The 19,929-nt window shown below is 36.9% G+C and overlaps 1 protein-coding gene across 2 annotated transcripts in view; it reads right to left on the bottom strand.

Annotated features, from left to right (window-relative positions):
- The window catches only part of CLVS2 (clavesin 2), a 71,075-nt gene that overhangs the window by 39,027 nt on the left and 12,119 nt on the right, over positions 1 to 19,929 (bottom strand). For both annotated transcript variants that reach the window (XM_089921977.1, XM_030760286.2), the window contains exon 2: positions 18,003 to 18,177. In XM_089921977.1, the coding sequence (XP_089778103.1) occupies positions 18,003 to 18,177 (175 nt within the window). The remainder of the gene's footprint in view (positions 1 to 18,002; positions 18,178 to 19,929) is intronic.

The raw sequence follows: 19,929 nt of genomic DNA, 5'->3' as shown, positions 1-19,929 counted from the left end.
CTCCCATAGTGCTGAGAACATTAAAACAGAACCTGAGATAAGGTTCTTGGATAACTGGGACTCCACTGGAGATTAAATATTATGCAAAGAATTCAAGAATCCAGTCTCTTATCCGTCTCTTATAATAGCTCCATAAGACCAGAGATGAGATCAAACACCAGAGAGAGATCAAAGATCAGACACAGATAGAATTGAACAAGAAAAGAACAAAATGTACACACTTTTATTAACAGCCTATTTAAAAGACTATTTCAAAGAAATAAGAAAAAAATGACATAAAAGGAGACATTGGGATATTATAAGGCAACAGTGTGATGGTGATAAACTGTAACTTCCTGCCTTTTTCCAGTCGGTATTGCAGAGCTGTGATAGAGCTTTGACTCGGCTCTCTGTACAGCTCGCTAAAGGCCTGGTGTACAGAGGTTATGAGCATTTCGCTAAGTGAGGATGATGCATCTCCAAGTCCAATAGCCTTCTCCATGTAAGATGATTCATGAGAACTATTCTCACAGTAGTTTTAACAAAAACTGCCTCATCAATCTGTGTTTTAATACACAGGTTCCTTGCTACCTGTGAATTCCATCATCAGACAGTATTTGCTATAAGTACAGTTGATGATATGCTTAAGTGAACCAACAGCATGTTGCAACTGTTACAGTGTTTCCCTCTGTTTAACCCATCCTTTATAACAGGTCCACCAGATTTTCTATTAAAATACACTTTCCCTGTCAAGTTAAAAACTTGACTGATCATCCACAGAAAAAAATTTGAACTCTAGCGTTGCATTCATGACCTTATACTATTGGTATCGATTAACTTTTGCAACCTTATTTCCTACTTTACTTTTTCATGAATGCTAATATACAACTAAATTAATCTACTTGCTAACACCCATCGTGTACATCATGTACATATTCATCTCTGTTTTTTCCCCTAACTGTCCCTCAGCATGTAATGCTTTTAACGATGCATTTCCCTTCTCTCAAAATCCTTCCAGGGCCTTCTATGGATATCTTTTTTCTTAATCCTTTCCTTAAGTAAAATAAACTGCCCTTTCCTTTCTCCCTCTTTAGTATGTTATTTGCACTTTTACAGAGCATTTGCGATTTTAAGTTAACATCATCTTTGGCTATTTAATAATATACTTTACTAATGGTGGCAAATATTTGCCACACTGATCCAAACACATGTGGAGTAATTATTTTTTTACTTGGGGATAAACTGAAAAAAAAAGTTTTGAATTTAGAAGAAGGAAACTAGAATGATACACTATTTAGAAACTTTGTCATGAGAGAAAGGATGGAGGAACAGGCCATTGGTATTTGGAGAAGAAAATCATAAAATAAAAAATATCAGATAGCTCCAAATGTTCAAAGGAACAACACTCTATGTTTTTGAAATATTGTTATGTAAAGGGCCAGGTACTAGGTGCAGTAGCATTGATCCCGTCTTCATGAGTTGGTATAAGGACCAATGGGTGCAAGATTCAGAAGCAGATTTTAGCTGAATTTAAGAAAGAGCTTTGTTGCCGAACTCAGAGATGGAAAGGACTGCCTTTTGAGGTGTTGCACTAGCAGGCTCAGATTGTGTATAAACAGAAGCTGCAGAATCATCTCTTAAGACTACCACAGAAGTAATTCTTACATAAGATGGCCTGTGTGACTTCTACATTTCCTTCAAATGCTAAGATTCTAAAGATTCTAGCCACGTCTATGCTTTTCATGACAGCATCTGACATAGAATGTGCTCCTGTGTTGTGTACCTGCTGAAATTAATTTAGATCTATATAGAATGGTCAAGAGCCCAATACAGAATGACATAAAATGCCAAGAAATAGCATCCTAATTAGATAAGAAAGATCACATTAGTTTGCTCTCTGTTACTTGGTTTTTACTTGGTTTTCCATTCACTTGTACTTAGTATTAGTCTAGAAAGTCAACAGGAAAAAGAAGAATCTAGTCATGAATCTGTAGCCCTTAACTATTTAAAATATGTGAATAGTTGTTTATAATTTACCAACATTTGATCAGATTTTAGAAGAAAATTAATTCATTAAAAAGTCTTACAAAACAGAATGCACTTTTTTGTACATTCAATATCATAAATTCAAATTATCATCAGATCTTGAGCAAATGAAAGTATAAATCTTTTCAAGAAAATCTTTTCCACAAAAGGCTTTACCATGAGTAACAACTAATTTAATTTTTTAAGAGCATCTTTTTTTTGAATTTTATTTTATTTATTTTTTATACAGCAGGTTCTTATTAGTTATCCATTTTATACATATTAGTGTATACATGTCAATCCCAGTCTCCCAGTTCATCCCCCCACCTCCCCACCCCTGCCACTTTCCCCCCTTGGTGTCCATACATTTGTTCTCTACATCTGTGTCTCTATTTCTGCCTTGCAAATCGGATGGCATTCTAATTTGGGTCCCAAACCGCTGCCTCGCCAAAACTTCTGGTTTGTTTCATTTAAGGAAAGCCTGACAAGCTCCGGGTCTATGGAGCATGCCAGAACCCTTACTTCTCGTCTGTTCAAAGAGACCAATGTGAGCAAAGACATGGGCTGGGGGAGAGTGTCTGGTGACTAGATCATGTTTTAGAAAGACAACTGTGATTACCACGTCCATGTTGAGGAGGAACTGGACAGGGTCCAGTTGGAGGCAGGGCCACTGATTTATCTTTGGAGATAACAAAGGTGAGAGGTAACAAAGATTTAAAGGAGGATAGGGGAAAAATGTGAATCGGAAAGGACACAGACAAAAAGTACCCTCCTCTTCTTTTTCATATCACTTGGCCTGAACTAATGCAGACATTCAGCATCTCTGGGCTGGATTGCTATAAAATTGTCTCCTAAATTCCCACTTTTCCAACTTCTTTCTTTAAGATTATCCCACTCCATAGATGTTGGTGGGCTGAAGTCATGAACAAATGAATTATATCACATTAGTTTTTCAGTTGGCCATTTTCCATGATTTGTTTTCTCACTTAAAATACTCGTTGATTCTCCAGTCTTCATAAAATACAGTTTAAATTCAAAGTCCATCCCACTTTGACCCCAACCTATCAGATTTCTCCAGTGTATCTTTCTTGCCTACCTTACATCAACTCGTCACATGAGACTGCCTAGACTTATAACATATCCAAAATGCAATGTATGAATTTTCACTCTATACTTAGCTGCACTGTTTCCCTCCCTATGCATCTCTATATACCAAATCATGTCATCCTTGAAGATATGCTCAATCTTTAACTCTTACATAAAACATTTATAGCATTTTAGTCCACGCACCACAACTCCCTCTTCTGAACTATTAAACAATTTCTGTCTGTAACAATTTATTTTGCCATTTATAGAACCAATTTTAATAATATAAGGATATGACTGGTAGGCAGAAATAAGATGTACTGTTTAAAAGCATGATTGTCTTTATAAGGTGTAATTTATGTCCACTTTTTGTCTTTTACTTAATTCATCGATGGCTATCTTATTCAGATTTGCATAAAAATGTTTTTAAATGGTGCTTATTGATGGCTGTTTAAAAATTCAACTTCCTTCTTTTCTCCTACCAAACACTGGTTAGTTCATATCAGGTATATTAGCATAATATTTTGGTTTATATATCAGCCTGGTAGCTTCATAAAACATGCTTTTTTAAGCTTGTCTGATCTTTAACTCTGAAGCATATTTACATTTCCACTGACTCTGTTTTCCTAGGTCTTGCTGTAAATTTCCTTTGTGGTTCCCAAATGTGACCCATCACAGCTATATGACTTAGCGCTGCATAATTTTCTTAAGATGAGCAGCTGCAGCTGCCTGATTCTATTAATTTTCTCATCAGACTATGTTAATATCACTTTAAAATAGGAGCTAACCTTTTTAACACGGCACATTGTATACTTATTTGTTAAATAATTTGCTTTATTTTCTACTGTATATCATGACTACTTGAAATAAATTTTTTATGAGAAAAATACTATGTTCCCAATGGTAAAATGTGTAAAATGCAGAAAGTAGGAAAAAGAAAATTTCTCCACAGTCCTACCACTCTCATATAGTCACTGCTTACATTCCAATGCATTTTCTTCTCCTCTTTGTTTAACATATTATTAACATAAATGTAATCATATTTTCATACATTCATTTCTATCACACACACTTAAGATTATTAATAATCATTGCCCATATTATCACAAACTCTTTGCAAACATTACTCCTAGCAGTTGAAAGATCATCCATCATAGAAACATCTTGGTGCTGCGGGGTTCTTCCTCACAAGGATCTATATTCTCCTTCAGCTCATGGATTCTGAGTCTGAGAACTATCTCAGGTCAGGAAACTAGGCATAATATTCTAATTTTATATTCGGATAGCTGCCTTCATTCCTTTTCTCTTTTTTCTCGTTTAAGATTTTAAGCAACATTTATTGTCTTCCTATCTTTCTTTCCCATAGGAACACCATGTTTAATAACCATATCCATAGCTCCCTTAGGGCCAGGCCCTTATGATCGCCACTCCAACCTTGCCACTCATTATAATAACTGCACCCAACATACTTCTGGTGTTTAAATGCCATCACCTAGCCAGCAGTATTTCTGAATCCTGTCATCCCCATTGTTCAGGAAACCCTTTCACTGAGTTTCTTTACCATAGTCCTTTTGATTACTAATTCCCCTGCAGCTTTCACATGTCTTAGATATTGCACTCTCCAGTGTACGTTCTCCCATGAGTATCCTACCCTATTTCACCACTATGAAAGTTTTAAGAATTGCAGGTCTATAACATGCTTTTAGTCCACCCAGGACCAATGATATGATCCTCCTTGCCAGCCAACTGGTGAGTTATTTAGCGGAACTGTTATCTTGCCATTGAGGAAGTCTTCATCTAGTTGAAAACAGTGAGGAGAGATATGTATATTAATCATGTAAATACAAGTCTCTTCATGTATTTCAACAGAAAATATTTGTGATATTCCCAAGAGTGAAAATCCCCAAAGTCTTACATCCTAAGAACAAACCAACGAGTTCCACATGTTATAAATCACAATACTTTTTATTATCACATTTAACCATTATCTTATAACTTGGAAGAACAAATGTAGTGACTATAAACTTCAAAGAGAAAATTACCCACTTAATTTCTTAAAAGATGCATTATTTTCAGAAAAAGGGGGTGGGAGACTTTCTTCCCACCTAATTTTAGTTGGTGAGTTTTGCATGATCTGCCAAGTTAGGTTGATTAATTATATTATATAACCACTGTATTTTGTTCTAAAGACATAATCTTCTTGTTACATAGTTTATTTATATTATCTTCTCCAGCAAGGGGCAGGGAAGAAGTGCATGGTCAGGACTGACTGTAACCAAGTGACTTCTCTGACTAGGTATCATGCCAACCTCTTTCATATATGTTATCTTGTTTAATCATCAAAATAACACCAGGTGGAAGGTATCACTCCCATTTTATATGTGGTAACAATGACCGCGATCAGTTAAGTAGTCTATCTAAAGTTGAAATCTGGATGTGGCTGAGACAAGACTTAAGCCCAGGAATGCTTGCTTCTAAAGTCTGACCTATTCTAGCACTTGTCAGGGGAGAGACAATTCTGCTTTCAACTATATCCTATATAATTTTTGTCCAAATACCTCTTTATGAAGACAGCATATAATCAAACCATGACTTTCCTAGCAGTTTTCGTGGGTGAAAGAAGACAATCTCTTTCTTCCTTACACGGCCTTATGATGAAACACAAATCACAGTGTCATTTCTCTTACCCTATATCCAACTTAGGAATGTTTTTGTGTTTTTAAAATTAGGACATAAATAACTTATGGGAAGATTCCAAGAATAGAGGAAAGAGAGGTGATAGATCTAATTCCAATGCCGATACATGAGTTTCCAGTAAACAATTCCAAAAAAACAGGAGCTAAATAATAAAGGGAAAGCCTTAAAAGGAAAACCTTGGACGACGTGAAAAATGTAGCCTTTACCCAAACATAGAAAGTATGAGACTCAGGGAAAATGAAGGAAACCTCTACTTCCGTGAGTACTGTGACCTATTCTAAGAGGTAGAGGGGCTAACTTTAAGGGCAGTGATGACAAGAGAAAACCAGAACTGCAAAGCGGAAAAGACAAACCGCAGCAATGGAATTTCTAGGAGCTCTCCGTGGTGCTGCCTAAGGCTGCACCTTACTTAATCACCTGCACTTAGGCTGATTTCAATTCAGCCTAAGCCTACTTTGATGGTTTCTATGCAGCATTGAGGTCACATTAGCTCTTTTCTGAGTTAAGGCACTTTCCAGACCCAAATATCTATGAAACTAGAAAACAGCCTGTTATGATTTAGAGCAGAGTGCGTTTACCCTCCTTTCACTGACTAAATTATAGCTCTAAGTTTAGCATATAGTAGTAACCCATTATGATGCTGATTATCTACCCCCTGTTGAGACAGTAGGCCTCAAACACCACTAAATGTAGCTTGTTTACCAGTTCTGTTGTGGCCCATCGTGGTCTTGCGTGGGGTAGAATGTGCTTTTCTTAGCCATCTTAGGAGAGACAATGCTCTGACTGGTAGCATCTTTTGGAGGTTTTCTTTTAAAACCAAGTGATAAAATTGCCTATCTGCCTGAATTTCATCTTACTTGAAAATAAACCTGGTTTTCTAAGCTTTAACGTCTTAGTTCATAATAATTTGCAAATAATTATGGGTATATCTCTTGGAATATTTTTGGGTTTTTGGAAATAAATTTACTCCATATTTAATCCTAGAAAAATATCTCTGGGGATTTAAAGAACATAATAATAAAAGCTATTACTACATAGAAGAAGAAGAATTTCTCCCTTAGATCATTATCTATAGATAAAAATGATGGCTCATGACCTTCATTTCTATCGTCTTGTGGTCCTAAACTAGAAAATGGTTGCTTTGGGCTTCCCTGGTGGCACAGTGGTTGAGAGTCCGCCTACCGATGCAGGGGACACGGGTTAGTGCCCCGGTCCAGGAAGATCCCACATGCCGCGGAGAGGCTGGGCCCGTGAGCCATGGTCACTGAGCCTGTGCGTCCGGAGCCTGTGCTCCGCAACGGGAGAGGCCACAACAGTGAGAGGCTCGCGTACCACAAAAAAAAAAAAAAAAGAAAAGAAAAAGGAAAGAAAATGGTTGCTTTAAGGAGTTAAGAAGCTTCCAAGTCAATAAGGCTGACTGAATAAGCACACTTTCCTCACCTCCTTCCACAAATTTAAATGACAGTAAACGGTACAAACTATAATAAATTTACAACACTGAAAACTAAATGAGGCAAAGTAACTTTATTAAATCAGATATTTGATAAAATTTTAGAAGATGAAAAATACATGTGGTTCTAACTTCCACTTCCAGAAAGACAGAATAATCAAATCATACTTTTCCCTATTCTTCTCATTAAGTATAACTAAAAAACCTGGGCAGTATCCATAAAACAAACATAAGAAGACTATAAATGGTGAAAAGAAAAAGGCAGACCAGCTAGAGACTTTGGGACCCAAAGAATGAAATACTAGCACATTCCCCGGGCTTGATTTTGCCTCAGATATCCCAGATTTATAGCTCAGGAAACTGGCAACTGGAAACAGGCACAGACAAAAAAGCCCTAACTAAAGCTTGCTCTCACTGGCCAAAGGACCAGGAAAGACGCATACTAGCAACACACAAAATTTTTAGGCAATAACTACTCTACTCCAGCCAAGCACTAGAGGAAAAGAAAAAAACAAAAACAGAAACATGTGACCTCACTCCCACCCACACCAGCAAAGGATGAAAGCACCCTCATCAAGCTGTGATGAGGTATCTCAGCTCCCACCAGGGTCATGTAAGAGAAGACTGAGTACGTAGCCAGGACTTTCATCCCTATATCGATGTTAATATCCTGGTTGTGAGAGTGCACAATATTTTTGCAAGATGTTACCATTGGGGAAAACATATATGAGATCTCTCTGCACTATTTCTTACAACTGCATGTGAATCTACATTAATTTCAAAATAAAAATGAAAAGTTTAATTAAAAAACATGTGATCCAGAAACATTATGATACACAGAGGATTAAGACCACAGATACAATGTCCACGCAATAGTAATACCAGAAAAGGGATCAGAGAAAAATTGAAAGGAAAGAATAACAAAAATGTTTCTGTTTCTATCTGAAGGATTCATTAAGGTGTGGTAGACACAAGAAGATCTGTTCCCAAATGCATGCTTGTAAATGCCAAAGATGGAAAAAAGATCCTAAAATCTTTTACAGGTACCTACAAAGTATCAAAAATTTGTCTGAATCCAGGCTTCTTATCAGAAATAATGGATGCCTAACAACTATAAAATAATGATTTCAAAGTACTTGAGGGAAATTATTTTGAATCTATATATCTAGACAAAACTATTAACCGATGTGAAAAAATAAACACACTTTAGAGAATGCAAGTGTTCTTCAACTTTACCTCCCTCGTACTCCTTCAGGTGGAAAAAAATATATATATATATATGTAAACAAAACAAAAAAGGGAGAAAAGAATTCAAGGACTTGAGGAAAGGAAATCTAAGACACAGCGAATATTAAACAAGAATGAAATTTGAAAGTCTTCTAGAATGACAGCTCTAATACATACCTAATAAACAAGAGGAAAAAGTCATAACAGGAAATAAAGAGCTCCTAGAATAACTTCAAGAGGAAAGTGGATTCCTTATGGTACACAATGTGATTGAAAAGCTAGGTACTGATAGTATAACTTTTACTTTATCAATTTATGTACTAAAATTATATTGACTTTTTGCATGTTTTCACTAGAAGACTAAACAATAAGTAAAGCTTCAACTGGTTTTTAAAGCACTTGATAGATATTGACAGAATGGTGAAAGCTGGTGGACTCTGAGTCCTAAAATTTGACATTGATTCCAGTTTTTAAGCCTATGCAACAAGACGCTACAGTGAAATCCTTTCAGTGTTTCAGCAGCTAGTATTCTTTTTGGGGGAGTTTCTCAAGGTAGGTAATCTCGAATTTTTTAAAAAGTCATATTCTCATTTTATGAAAATTAAATCCCCAATTCAGAGGATTTCTAACTTTCAAGGTAAAGCAACAAAAATATCACTATAGCTGTCTTACATGTAGTCTTAAGACGCTAGAAGAATGATTTACTATTTTTCTCCTTTTAAATTCGGGATCTTAGGAGCGCTGAACTGACTGAATCGCAGCTGTGTTACCTTTGTTATGGGGATATAGCTATAGGGACCCACGTACACAGAAATGGCCAGTACCCCTACCTACGCAAAGCTAGTCGGGTACAGAGATTGCAGTAAGTACACAGAATGGATTGTAGGAAAACTGCATTTATTTCTTTGTGCTTAAATGTTGGAATAAAACTTTCTTGAAACGCTGTCTAATTATCACCTCTTCCTTTCAGAGAACATAAGCAAACATGCTATAAAGAGCTGATAGAAGAGTCATCATAGGTATTTTAGGGAATCAGCATTGTGAAGGAGAGGACGAGGTGTCCACCATTCCTTTTCTTCCTAGAATCACAGACTACATTTCTTCATCTCCTTTATAGTTATGGGTGTCGACTTGACTGAGTTTTCTAGCCAACAGAATTCAGATTCAAATAAACAATGTACACTGTTTTCAGGTTTGGCCCATAGACATGTATCATATGTGATCTTCCATGCTTTTTCACCTTATAGGGAAATGCAATGAAACTGACCAAAGTGACCCAGGAAACCACACATAGAAAACGGCAGGGCAACAAAGTGGAAAGAACATGGGTTACTGACTCACTAGGAGAAGCACCATACCTTGATCAAAGCACCCTATTTGATTTCACCGTGAGATGGTTGAGCAAATGCACACATTTTCGTTTGTTTGTTACAGCAGCTATCATTACCTTATATAACTACCTCACACTCCCCCACATCTTAAAATTCCAACTGATTGAGGCCTTTCAAAATGCAGTTGACCTCAAGCCATAGAAACACACTATTTTTAATTGTGCATCAAATAGAAGCCCAGGATTAATACAAGGAGGCATTCCTCTTATGAGTTTATTGTGACTTCTCCAATTGCTGATATGAAGAAAATGAAGCCCATTAAAAACAAATCCTCAGAATAGTTAAAATGAAGAATAAAGAGTATTTTAATTTCCAGATCAATCTTAAGAGAATATAACAAGAGTGCTACTCATGGATGGGACAGAAGAATCACTTACCTCCAAGATTCTGGCAATATGGTACCAGAATTTTAAAACTTAAGAAAACAAAAATGACACCTTAATTTGAGATTTCAAAAGATTTTGATTTAGATGTCCAGGAGGGTACATTTATGAAGGTGAAATGACTAAACATTTGAAAGATAAGCATGTCAGTTTTATCAACATCTGTAGGAAAATCTGACAGCACTGGGGTCTTAAACTAATTTTTTCCAGTTTTATCAAGGCATGATTGACAAAAATTGGATATATTTAAGGTATACAGACAGCATGATATTTTGGTATACACATACACTGTAAAATAATTGCCACAATCAGGCAATATCTATCACCTCACATAATTACCTTTTTTTATGTGTGTGTGTGTGTGGTAAAAACGGTTGAGATCTACTCTCTTAGCAAATTTCAAGTATACAACACATTATTATTAACTATAGTCACCATTCTGTCCATTAGGTCTCCAGGATTTATTCATCTTATAACTGAAATGTTGTACCCTTTGACCAGCATCTCCCCATTTTCCCAACCTCCCGACCCCTGGTAACCACCATTCTCTTCCTTGTTACTATGAATTTGACTTTGTAGATCCCACGTGTAAGTGAGATCATGCAGTACTTGTCTTTCAGTGCCTGGCTTACTTCACTTAGCATAATGTCCTCAAGGTTCACCGGTATTGTTGCAAACAGCAGGATTCCTTTCTTTTTTAAGGTTGTATCTAAACTAATTTTTTTAAGATAAATGAATGTTCACATTTTGCCATTTTGATTTGAAGAGAGTGAAAAAAATGAAGTTCTACTGGGAGAGAAGAATATATCAAGATGCATTTACATTGATAATAAAAAGAATAAGAGAGAACTTGCAGTTACTCATCTTTTTTGTTCTCCAGTTAAGGACTTGTCTTAACAGAGCCAATAAAATGAAATGTAGAATAGCTCATATGGTTTGTTCAGTTTTTCATTATAGGTGGTTACTTTCTATCCATTTATCATTATCTCAATGACTCAAACAGAAAGATTATTTGCTCCCTTCCCTTTTTTTTTTGCGGTACGCGGGCCTCTCACTGTTGTGGCCTCTCCCGTTGCAGAGCACAGGCTCCGGACGTGCAGGCTCAGCGGCCATGGCTCACGGGCCCAGCCACTCCGCGGCATGTGGGATCTTCCCGGACCGGGGCACGAACCCGTGTCCCCTGCATCGGCAGGCGGACTCTCAACCACTGTGCCACCAGGGAAGCCCCTTCCTTCCCTTTTGTTGCTTAAATTATTTGGCTATTAGAAGAAAAATGATAGCTAGTCTCCTTTTCAGTGGTTGAAAGTGTACAGGTATTAAATTTTATGGATAGTTACTGATACTCCTTACTTTAATTCAGTAAGTGTATGTTAAGTAAGTCTAGAGCACTCATCTCTTTATTTTTTTTTCAAGGTTGACAGCTACTTCCTATAACTAGACATTTTAAATGGATTTAGCTGCTAATCAAAAAACAAAACCAGCAATTTTAATGCAAGAAAAAGTAGTGAGATATATGCATATACACATGTATGTAGGTACATGTGTGTGTTATGTTTATGTGTATATATGTACAAATATATGCAGAATTAACCTGGCCTGTTAGCAAAGTTTATATAATCCTCAGCCTGCTTGCTGAACTGAATATTATATATAGCTTTTACATGTCTATTGTCAGATTTTAAAAAGACTTCCAACGTCCTACTTCTGGGGACTAAACCTCTCAGCCAAGCCACATTCTCATACCATGAAATCAAGCAACTTTAGGGTTTTCACTCATTTTGTTTTAGGTTAAGAAACAACTGAAAGGAAGCACACTTAGTTCAGACAGCTATGCATGTGATGAACAAAATGTCACTTTTTTTTTTATACACTGTCCTTGTCACTGTTTCTCAACCTGGTTCTGACGGTGCATACAAAATGTGGAAATAAACGCTCCCACCCTCCAGGCTGTCTGAATAAATACAGTTCATGAGTCCGTGTGTTCATTTTCAAAAAGACAGGTATTGTTTCAGACCTCTACCATCAATGCACCATCATGCTGCCTTAAATTTACAAGGCAGCTTGCATGCAAGAGGTTTCTGCTATTGTCAGAAGCATTATAAGCCTGAAAACTATTGGCAGGTTAAAAACCATTGCAAAAAACACTGTTGCAATGCAGAGTCTTTTTGTCTTATTATGAAAGCCTAATTTACTCAATATCTCACTGACTTCCTTTTTAATATTCTCCCATAACTGTCCTACATACACACACACACACACACACACACGCACACACACACATGTGCAGTTTCAAAGCTAGCAGGAGCTGTGGGTAAGATCGGGAAGACTGAATAAGCTAACGCTAGACTGAAGTTAATGGCACTCCTCACCCGCTAGCCCTGGACAGGGATGTTCCAAGTCATTAGCATAGCCTCTCTTTTTGGCAAGATCCCCTAGGTAGGACTGGGCTTCCAAACAGTCAGAGCCAGAATTTGTAGCTGGCAGCAGTTTCTGCCTTCCACATGAATGACCAGAGCTCTCAGAGCTAGCAGATTGGTGGCTGCTAGTAACACTGGACCCTTGAGTCAAAAGAAATGGCCAGCATTAAGTACTGTGAATTGATTATATATTCTTGATTCTTTCACAAGTCCTATTTATTAAGGGCTCTTACAATATCTGGCACTGATTTAGGTACTTTGTGATGGCCCTACATCTGAGTCTTAGGTAGCAATTCAAAGAGCTATTCAATTCTTTGTTACAGCCAAACCCCTTGTCAGCAAGCAACCTCTTGACTACATTATGTACTTTTCAGCAGATGGAGTTTGGGGATTCCTGTGAAATTGTGAAAGCAACAGCACAGAGACTCAGCAGAACAGAGCTAAGGGGGAATAACAGGTAAATACATCCAAAGGGCAACAAACAACAAAGGTAGGGTCAGGATATGTTTAAAAACATCACAAATAAGAGATTCTGGATTCATAAGAGAGTTTGAATTTTTCACTACCAAAGAGTTTTAAGAATGGTAATATTTTATAAGAAAAATATTAAAATAGAGCAACAGAAACCAAAAAATATTAAAAGCATACTGCTTCATTATAAATTCAGTCTAAGCTGTTCTAGGTATTTCCAAACATTTCATGTTTTAATTGGCTTCCCAGGCAGATATCTTAGAGTCAACAAGTCACATCCACTTAATCTTGTATTGATTTTCTAAGATGCTTCCTGTTACTATGACTACCCTAATCAATTAAATTCTTGTAAGATGCAAGACAATTTTCTCTTTCTCTTTTCCTTCCGGCTAAGAATGAATACTTTATTTCCACAAAATATATCTGATGTTGCCTCTTATCTATCAAGGGCCGCACTGTGTTGGTAAAAAAATCTTTTATGCCTTTCATTTAAAAAAAAATGTTTGAAGATTCTGCAAAGAGAAAGCGTACAGAATTGCCTTGGATTGGTATAATGAGTGGCTTACCAATTTGTGGTTGTGAGGATAAAAGTTCTCTGGCTAGCAGAAAAGTGCCTTGCCCTTGCCCTTCATCACAGGGAACTGGGAGGTTGGTAGTCACTCAAAGAGACCACTCACTGGGAAGAAGAAAATGGTTCTGCCACTTGGTGTCCAAAAAAGTGCAAGGTCAGCCATTTGTGACTATTTTAATACTGTACTATCCCAACAAAGAAATTTCACCTGTACTGAAATGTGAGGATTTTTGGCATGGGGGAGGAAAGTTACTTTAACCTGAGGCTACCCATTTTTTCTTAGGCACAGCCCTGGAAACAACAGAAACAAGGGGGCATGGGAGGCACAAACTATTGGATGTAAAATAAGCTCAAGGATGTATTGTACAACATGAGGAGTATAGCCAATATTTTGTAATAACTGTAAATGGAAAGTAACCTTTAAAATTGTATCATTTTTTTAATTAACAGAAAACCAGAAAAAACAAGATTCAGGAAAGACATTCATTCTTTGGAATCAGACAACCTGGACTCAAGCCTTGAGGTCAGCTGAGAAAATTCAGGTAAGCATCTTAAACTCCCTGAAGTTTCATTATCTGTCCTACAAAATGGGATCAATATAAGTACCTCTAGGGTAGTCTGGGTGTTCTCTATATCTAAGCCCTCTCCTATGATCCAAGTCAATTCTTCTACCCAACAGATCTTTCCAAAGAAGAAGAGTGACCAGGTCACTTTCCTGTCCCAAAGGTCCCCATGTCTGGAGTACACAGGTCAAACCACACAGCATGCCTTCCTCCAGCCCATAGGGCCAGGTCTCAGCCTGCCCTTCCCAGATCACCTCTGGTCATTTGTTTCAATTCATTTCTCACTCTAGCCATATTGAAACTGATTTATCACATACTTTCAATGCTTTGTAGCTGTCTGTTCAAGGCACCTCCCCCAAAGTTTCCCTGCCCCAAATGCTCTTCCTGTCCTTATTCCCTTAGCAAACTCTTGCTCCTCCCTCAAGGCCAAAGCTATCTCCACAATCACCACCTTTCCAACTGTGCCTGGAGTTTCTCCCAAGAGAAACAAAGATTAATTTTCACCAGGTAAAAAAAAACTCATGTTTTGTTTGGCTTCCAACGAGAAAAAAATATATTATTTGGCATCTAACATGAAAATATCTAGATGCTATTTAACCACAAAATAAGTGATTTTTAAAAAATGGAATCTGTCTATCTATAATCTGAGCACTAAAAGCAAAATACGATATTTTTCAGATTCCCAATCATCTTTAAGTCTTCACAGCCTAGGTAGTCACTGAATTGTGAGAAAAACAGCACACATCCAGGAAAATTTGCCACTTGAAAAATGAGCTTACCCACATCAATTACTTTGATCATTAGTATCACCTGCGAGGTGTATTATTTCTAATGTAATACTTTAAAATTGGTATAAATGAACAGACTGACATCCAAACAAGTTAAGTAATTTGCCCAAACAAGTTAAGTAATTTGCCCAAATATTTGATATGTGGCAGGGCTGCCATCCAAACCCAGGTCTGTCTGCCCCTATAGCCTGTTTCCATCCTTCAACAGTGTCTCTCTATTGGCCTTCCACTGTGATCACAGGTGGATCTTACAGCAATGGTCTCTGTGTTTTTATCCAAAGTATAAGGTGCTATCTCTAGCTGGAGCAAAATACCTGAGGAAAAAGGGGATTGGTGTATGCAGGTAGAGAGGTTATACAGTCACCTCTGTATAAAGGAAGAGAGATGGGCCCTCTTCAAAACACAGTTACATCCCTTAATAATACACATCATTAAATGTTTCCTCCTTGGCACTAGACCCACTGGTAGCTTTTCTTACTTTTAGTTTAATTCCCTAGGATATTTTTTTGTTTGCCTAAATAAAAGTAACATATTATAGCAGAATGATAGCATGATACAAATTATCACTGAGTTATTAAAAATATTCTCACCTCTTAATTTCCCTGACTGGGTTAATTGGAAGGGGTTTATTATTGTGGTTTTGGTGGTGGTCTTAGTGATGGCGGTAGTTGTGTTTAACAATCTAAAATTGTGCATATGTGTCTTTACTTCAAACACTTTACGGTTTCACGCTAATCTCAAAAAAAACAGTTTATTCATGCTCTGCGTGAAACATATCAATACACAATAATATTTCTCACATAGTAAGTACAAAATAAAACAGAGTCTTAATTAGAAAAGTCAGAAAACGTTACTTCAGTATGAAAGTAAATATGAAATCACACATGTCACAATGGAACATTTTTAGCACATCTTATATTCTTATTCAGAATCACCATTGTTTATAGATATCGATATAGACATAGACACAGACATAGACATAGATATAGAGCATTTAAAAATTAATTTGAACTAGAGAAAAAATAGTTTAAAAGTTAGTAACATGTCAAATTTATTCCCAGGAGGATCTCCCTCCTTTTAAGTGGCTTCCCAATTGGCAACCAGGAGGAATCAACCCTGCTTACTCAGTCTGGGTCCTGGGAGCAAGGAAAGGGGATGGGGACAGTGATGTGGAATAGAGATAAGGCAGTTCAGCAGAGGTCCCTGCAGAGAGGGGGACCATTTCCCTGTCTAACACAAGCACAGAGGTTTAATCTGACTGTAGCTCCTGTTGGGCTGACCCTCAGCACTTAAAAAGTCTTGATTGGAGCCAGGGGTAATGGGGAAGTTACCAAACGTGTCCAAGTGGTCAGTTTTTTCCTCCACCGAGGACTTATCATATTACTATTAAATGACTCCATAAAGTGTGTAAATTAGCAAACAGCAAGATATTGAGTCTATCTTTGAGTTCTTTGTTTTTTTCAATTTTTTGGAAATAATATGAGTTCTCCAGTTCTACATATGCTGAAGGCCTAGACTACCCCTCATGCCAGTTAAATTGGGATCACGATTATAAAAGGCTAGGTTACCATTCTGTGTTATGTAATATGGTTGGTGGTGACCAATTTTCTCTATAAAGTGAGGAACACTTTACACGCTGATGGCAGGAGGGCAGAATTAGGACTGATTCTACATGATACACACATTTCCAAGCACTGTGTTTCCCCATGCCCTCCCAACTCTTATTAACTGTCTCTATGGAGTTAAAAAGAAAGTGTAGTTCAAGATAAGGCAGGAGCAAGGCTGACTCAGCAAGAGCAACTCAGGAAACCTGCATCAGGGAAAACCTATCAGAGAAAAGGATCAGTGTGTCTTATTCACTCCAGGGGCAAAACCCAAACTGTGAATTCAATTTGGTTAAGATGTCCTGCTGCTTGGAGAAGTGACCTTTTTTTAGAGGGCCATCATCCTTCAATTTAGGTGCCTATAGACACAGTCAGAAATTACTGTGAAGCAGAGATCTAGATAATTTTGGTTGTTCTACTTAAAAAAAAAAAAAAATCTAGCATCCTGAACTAATGAATGACAACGATAAAATTAGTTATTTTGTGATATTTTCAGTGATAAACGTTATAAAAACTAACTGCTGCAAACTTCTAAAAAGCATGTTGAACATACTGAGAATAAATACTGAATAACCTCACTTAAGAATTAAGTTGCAAATCTTTTTAAGAATTTAAATTTTATTCCCTAAATAGTATATATAAAGTAGCATAAAGCCAAGCAGAGAGCAGAAAAAAGACACCTTAAAACTTAAAAAGAAATCGTCGATATTAGGTTTATAACATGCCACTAAATAATAACTGATTTTCCATTTTATAATTCCCAACCAGTTAAATGTCATTCATTGGAAGATGCACCATTCCTCTGTCAACTCCACATCACGGCCCTTCCACAATTAAAAAAAAAAAAAAAAAGAGCAAAAAAAAAAAAAACCCAATTAAGTATAAAGAAGTAATTAAAAACAGTGATTGCATATCTTAGATACCAAAAAACATTGATTGATTGGCTTTCCAACAGTTGTTGGGCAACTAAATGGAACAATGAAGCAAACATTTAGCTAATTAACAACTATACACAGAAAAGGAAAGAAAAACAAACAAAAGCCTAGATAGCTAATAATTAAAATCCAGAAGATGTTGCTTGTTCTGATTATCAAGCTAAAAATCCCAGATCATCACTGGCACTTATAGACATAGTGAGGGCTTAGTGCCAAGTGTCACAAGCTTCCATTCATTAAAAGGCCCACATATTCTAGCTTTTCTTCTATGATCCTTTGTCCAGTTAGTGTTTGTGCTTGAAAACTAGTTTTTTAAATGTGCTTTTATTATTCCTTAAGTAAGATCTTCTGTTGTTCTACCACAGATAAGCCAAACATGGGAGACTGAGAAACTGGGTAATTTGTAAATCATTACCTGAAGGCCTTCGATAGCCAAGCGCAGCATGCTTGGTGTAAGTTTAGAGGCTTGCTTGAAGGTGAAGTTACTCCAGTCTATGATCAAAACAAATCCATTCACTTGAAGCTCGGGATCTTCAATCATGGCTTCTAAAGAAAGTAAGATGGCACGCAAAATATCCACCAGTGTGTACCTATCGGCAACAGAAAAGGGCTGCATTAAATCTGACAACCACTTGTGTAGAAGCTATAGAAAGTTGTGAAGCATACTAAAAATTCCCTTTTAAACTACATCAGGAATCTTAAGGAAATGATTTTGTTTAAAAATCCTCTTTTAAGATGAAGTTTACTTTATTCGCTATACTCAGGGGACATAGTAGAATTTAACATGCATTCTACCAAAACAAATTCCAATGCTTTTGAAAATACTACAATTTGTTTCCTTTTCCTTTCCTTCCAGGCCTTGCTATGAGTTTGTAAAATCTCATTTCAACAACCCTAAAACTACGCATGGTACTTTTAAAGAGCTCAAAGAATGCTCTCAGTAGTACTGACATTTCATATCTCCACATGTGGAAAATTTGAGAATGAGATTTGAAGGAGTTTCATCAATAAACAACACTATACATAAACAGTTATAATTGAAAGGGTCAACAGATTTTAATTGTACTGAGTTTATATCATAAAGATAAAAGAAAATAAAAGACAAAAAGGAAAGGTGGGATGGACAGAAAGAAAGGGAGATCAATGAAAATAAAAGGGAAAATGTACCTGTCTGTTATTACATAGGCCATCCAAATTTAGGGGTCAAGACTTTATCTTTTTCTACCTTGCAACTTAGCACAGTGCCTGGCACATTGTAAAAACCCCATAAATGTTCTTTACTTTCTTCTAAAATGGAACTAGACTAGAGTGCAAAGACACTAATTGTGCATTAAGACACTGCCTCAACGAAGGCAGCGGAAGTAAGAAGAAAAGAAGCCAAATTTGAGAAGTATTTTAGAGGTAAACTTTTTAAAATTTAATAATTAAATGTGAGGGCTAAGATTGAGGGAAGAGTATAAGATGACACACAGATTCTAGCTTCAGTCTGATTAGATGGTAAAAATCTTTCATCAAAATCAATAGTGCAAAAAGAGGATACAGTTGAGGATGGCTGGAAATGTGGAATTTGGAATAGTATCCGTTGTACTTGAGAAACATGTAGTATACCCAGAAAGATATATCAAGTAAACATCTGAAAAAGTAAATTCCAAATTCAGGAGAGAGCTCAAGATTGAAAATTCCAGAATCAAAAGCACACCAATCCTACGTTCAAGGAAGTGGATGAGGTAATGCAATCTGAGCTGAGAAGAAAATGAGATAATTACTCTAAGAGGGAATCCCAGCATTTCAAGAGGGATTAGTAAATTTATGGAAGATGTTAACAATTTTCCGTTTTTAGCAGCCTGCATTTCAAGTTTACTTTTCTGCTCAGACATTCAGATGGAGGTATCTGGGAAAAGCGAGAGAAAGAAATCCTGACCTCAGGGGAGAGGTGGTGTGGGGAGGGGGGTGGATTAGGAGTGGAAATCATTGGGATTCAGTGGAAGCGATGGGCTCACCAGGAAGATGCATGAGACAGTGAGCACATGTGAGGGAGTAGTTCTATTTTGACTTCTAAAAACATTTGGAGGCGAATGGAGAAAGTGTAGTAGTTCAAAAAGGAAGGAATAATTAACAGTGAAACCTCAGGCAATTTCTCACTTTCTCTGGGCCTCATTTCCTCATCTGTAAAATCAGTAGTTTGGAATAGAATCTCTTTAGGGTCCCAGCATTAATCAAGCAAAGGGCGTGGTGTCAGAAGACTTCAAGACGGAATCTCTTCCTGTCCCTCATTAGCTGTATGGCCCTGGACATGTCAATGATTTATCATTCTGAGGTTTAGTTCCCTTAAATGAGAGTAT

This window comes from Delphinapterus leucas, chromosome 12 (assembly GCF_059928025.1).
Source record: "Delphinapterus leucas isolate spDelLeu-1000000601 "Yukka" chromosome 12, BTC_Dleu_Yukka2, whole genome shotgun sequence".
Taxonomy (NCBI): domain Eukaryota; kingdom Metazoa; phylum Chordata; class Mammalia; order Artiodactyla; family Monodontidae; genus Delphinapterus; species Delphinapterus leucas.
This window is presented reverse-complemented; position numbering and strand designations above follow the sequence as displayed.